The sequence below is a fragment of the Etheostoma spectabile genome, unplaced genomic scaffold (genome assembly GCF_008692095.1).
Source record: "Etheostoma spectabile isolate EspeVRDwgs_2016 unplaced genomic scaffold, UIUC_Espe_1.0 scaffold461, whole genome shotgun sequence".
Classification (NCBI taxonomy): domain Eukaryota; kingdom Metazoa; phylum Chordata; class Actinopteri; order Perciformes; family Percidae; genus Etheostoma; species Etheostoma spectabile.
The window spans coordinates 323,888-328,330 of record NW_022605614.1 but is presented as its reverse complement, the minus strand read 5'-3'; the positions used below and the strand labels follow the sequence as shown (position 1 = coordinate 328,330).

The 4,443-nt window shown below is 40.7% G+C and overlaps 1 protein-coding gene across 2 annotated transcripts in view; it reads right to left on the bottom strand.

Moving 5' to 3' along the window:
* LOC116686736 (SH3 domain and tetratricopeptide repeat-containing protein 2) overlaps positions 1-3,007 on the bottom strand; it is a 22,635-nt gene extending 19,628 nt beyond the window's left edge. For both annotated transcript variants that reach the window (XM_032511765.1, XM_032511766.1), the window contains exon 1: positions 2,630-3,007. Coding sequence is in view for 1 of the 2 variants with exons in the window: in XM_032511766.1 (XP_032367657.1) it covers positions 2,630-2,672 (43 nt within the window). In the remaining variant the exon portion in view is untranslated. The remainder of the gene's footprint in view (positions 1-2,629) is intronic.
* Between the last annotated feature and the right edge of the window lie 1,436 nt (positions 3,008-4,443).

Here is a 4,443-nt window from a genome sequence, read left to right as displayed (position 1 = left end):
CTGTATCAAATGCCTTCTTAAGATCCAAGTATATCCCCACTGCTTGTTTTTATGATGTATTGCTGTTGATATTTTTCCTGCAAATTGAAGAAGTGCATGTGAAGTTGTCCTATAGCCCTGAAACCATGTTGCTAATCACGTAGTATATTATGTTTAGTAATAAAGTTGTCGAGCCTTTGAACTATTTTTTCTAGTAGTTCTGAGAACTAGGAGAGGAGTGGATCAGGTCAGTAGTTTGAAAGTGTAAGTTTTTCACCAGCCTTGTACATTGGTATCACCTTTGTCATTTTCATCTGAAAAAATGTTCCTCTGTATAAACAGTTTTCAGAGATTAATTACATACATGAGTCAGAGGTATGTCAACACAGCTAATAATACTTTTGACCATAAACATGTCAACACCATTCCAGTCTGTGGACATTTTACTCCTAAATGTTTTATGTTTCAATCATTTCTTTTTCATCAGTTTCCTTAACAAACATAGATTCATTCATATTTACATTCTTGCTTAGCACATCATTTCTACTACCAGTCTTTGCAATCTCTTCGGCAGTTAGTTTAGAATATAATATTTTGAGTATAAGGAATTAGATTGGTAAATACAACATTAACTTAACCTATATTTTTAAAACCGCATCCATATCTGTATAGTCACAGTCTCTAAATATTATTGGGATTGAAATAATTCATTTAAGAGAAAATGTAGTACTTAGTACTTTTTAAACTGCATTACCCATAATGCTTGTATCTGACATACAAACTGAACCAGTGTGCTATATAATATGTTTTGAAAAAAAACTGCATTCTTCTGGTTGCAGGGTTCTCGATGTATTAAAGAACACATCTCCCACTACGTGGCAAACTGAATTTCAAGCTATATTGATTTGCGTGTAAAAGGAAATGGAATTTGCATGAACAAGCCATTTCAGACATGAACTACTGCAGATTTGAAAGCAGAGGAGACACTTTTTACTAGGCTGATGTCTGACTAACTCTGTATGCTCAAATAGAACAACCTTAATGGGGTACTTCAGGATTTAGCCTTGTTCTTCCATACATTTGGGAAGCTTGTGAAAAAATGATTACAGAAAGAATTGTCAAAATTGAAGAAGTAGAGGCAGATATTTTGTGAACTGCAGGCCCCTTATGTGAGTTAGAACCCTGAAACCTTGGATACTGAATACCCATAATGCTTCTTGATGGCATATTTCATGAGATCCCCCCATGCCCAATAAATTTCCACATCTTTAAAACTACAATGCTTCCATTCTCAAACATTATGGGACTTCTGTCATTGCATTTAATCACTGCTAGCAGACAACACATTCATACAGTTTATTCCTCCTTTGTGCTCTGACCAGTCATCTTGTTTATGTGGCGGCTGAGTAGTCAAGATTGAATCTGCGTGTGTGTACAGTATCTTGTGAGGCAGAAAGCTGTAAACAGGCTAAAGGCGTGTCAGGGCATATCCTGACACTCTTCAGACTCCCCTGCTTGTTTCTCACAGTGAAACAGATTCTGTCTAATCTAATAAACACAGAGTGCTCAAGGCCGATATGTGCCGTCACATGCTAGGCCTTTGTATGCACCAAATGCTGCACAAGGGGCACCAGTTGTCTCTGGTGACATCCACTTCAAAACATACAGAGACTGTCAGTAAAAGCAACGTGATGTTGGTGATGCTGCCCACATTACAATACCCTCTTTACTTACCCCCTGTTAAACTAGCTATTGTTTCTTGTCAGCTGGAAGGTCAAAATCCTTCCTCTTCTGAACGACAGCACACTGGACAGCATTACTAAAGCCTCAAATAAGCAATATGTCAAGCCACAAACACAGTAGGCACGGCCTGTAATGGCAGGAGTTGACGATTCCAATCACCATATGCCATAAACAACCTTACAGTCTCCACGCAGTCTGAAACCACAGGAAAGAAAACCTAGCCTGCAATTGTGACACACGGCAGTCCATAACAATAGCAATCAACCTAATGAGAAACATACTGCATGGTGTCAGCAGTGCATGGCTGTGTTCAAAAGCATGACAAGCAGGGGTTGTTTGAGGTGTGTCTGTGTGACCCTGTATGTGTACATTCAGGGTTTGTAGATTTGGAAAATGTGGTACAAGAGTTAGCGGGGAGTAATATGAGACAGGGACTATGGACTCTAAGTTTAGACAAACCCCATGTTTGCTCCCTCACATGAATGTGTCGAGGACAGAGCTCTCTGCAGGGAGATCCCCACACTGTTGCATAGCGCTATTTGTACAACACTGAAACAAACACTGTGGAAGTGTAATAATGTGATTAATAGAATGAAGACATAAGATAACGTCTTCTTATGTCTTCATTCTATTACTCATACTATTATACAAGGTCATGTACAGTTTTTGTATTTTTTTTGCAGTATTTCTTTCTGCCCTTTAGCCACTCGTGAAAGGTTTAAGGAACTGCAATCACTCCATGACAGTTTCACTGTCCATTGTATACCCTGACTGACAGCAACTTCATGGTTATGTGACTGAGTACAAAGTGCAACAGTGTTGAAGCTGCTAAATACAAGAATGTGTATGACACAGTGAGAATTAGAGAGCAGTCAGGCATATTAAACGTTAAAAAAACAACTCTTACCTCTGTGTTGCTGCCAGTTCTCCCCTCTCAATTCTTTCCTCATGTGCGTGCCAGAATGAGTGTGTATCTATGTATGTTTGTGTGTGTGTGTGTGTGTGTGTGTGTGTGTGTGTGTGTGTGTGTGTGTGTGTGTGTGGGTGGTTTCACCATTTAACTAGTGAATTAGCTGCCGAAACGGCTGTCATTCTCCACTGTCAACCCAAAAGCACAGAAGAGCAGAAAAAGAAAATAAGAGTGTGTAAGTCAGTGAGAGATTGTGAGCGTGTGTGAGCGTGTGTGTGTGTGTGTGTGAGCGTGTGTGTGTGTGTGTGTGTGTGTGTGTGTGTGTGTGTGTGTATATGTGCCTTTGAGCGCTACAGAGGCTATCCCAGACGACTTGTCACTAACAGAGGAAGTTTTGCTGTTAACTCCTCCCCTGATTTTTTTGGGACAAAGACACAACCTCCCCCTTTTCTCTCTCTCCTTTCCTCTCTCACCCCTATTTTGATTCATACATGCCTTATCTCGATTTACACACACACACACACACACACACACACACATACACACACACGCACACACACACACTCTTCCTCTCTCAAGTCAAAATTTGGAAAGCCTAAAAGGAGACTTAAGTGAAAAGAGCTCAAGTTATAATTGCATGTAAATCGGTTTTAAAAGCTATTCCAAGGTTAACTCTGGCTTTTAGTTGACACCACTTAGCATTTAGAGACACTCTATTTCCCCATTCTACAACACCAGCCATACCAGTTTGTAATGAGGCGCAAACAATCAGCTGGTCTGTGCAACTGTTGTGTTACTACCCGATATATCACTCATCTTCATTCCAGAAGTGCAGAGCCTTCGCAGTCCTGCCCATCAAGCCCCATACACACTGCCAGCAATCCACTGGGAATGTGTCGTGTTTACCCTCATGTGCAATAGCAGCAACCTCTTCCTATCATTGACATTTCTTCATGTCCATCCCTATCTGTGTTTGGGGACATAATAATCTCCAGGGTAGCGATGCTTTGGTTTCTTGTGGTATTTTTTTTTTTTGCTTGCTTAGTTAAATATAAACTCTGGAACTGATTGTGTATCCCCAGCCCTCAGTGTACCAGACAAAGTCACCCTGAACACAGAATATCAACCCTGCACTGCACATGTGATCATGCAATTGTCTAAGCAAGACTGTAGGACACAGTCCATTTATTTTGCTCTGTTTGCAAAACTGTGTGCGTGTGTGTGCGTGTGTGAGTGTGTGTATGTGTGTGTGTGTGTGTGTGTGTGTGTGTGTGTGTGTGTGAGAGAAAGACAAAAAAAAGAGAGGGAATGCGGGTGTATTGAATAGCAACAGATTAGTAATAGGTAGACAGGAATAGGTAGAGATTCCAGGGTAGGGTTATTTGGTAAATAGTGGCCGTGTGGTTGGACAAAGACAAGGATTGTGAGGGTTAGTGAAGAATGCAGCATACAGCTGATCAGTGCTACTGATACTGGACACGTGGCCTGAGTCTGACTGACAAACAAAAGAGACATTAGCTCCAACAAAAAAACACTGAGTGGATGATTAGACCATACTATGTGGCAATGCATTTGGACTGCAACAAATCAGTGTCTCTGTCATATGTTCAGCAGCTCAAAAAAAGCATAATTTTTCTGCCATGTTGCTGTTTTATACTGCTTAAGAAAATAGTTTCCATCAGAAGGCACTGAGTGATGTCAACAGTGTGCAGGGTTTTCCACTAAAACACACATCAGGAGATGTTAGCCTTTGCTGTTGATAAGGGGGCACTGGCACCTTTACAGACAGTGACAATATTGTGTTGACCTGA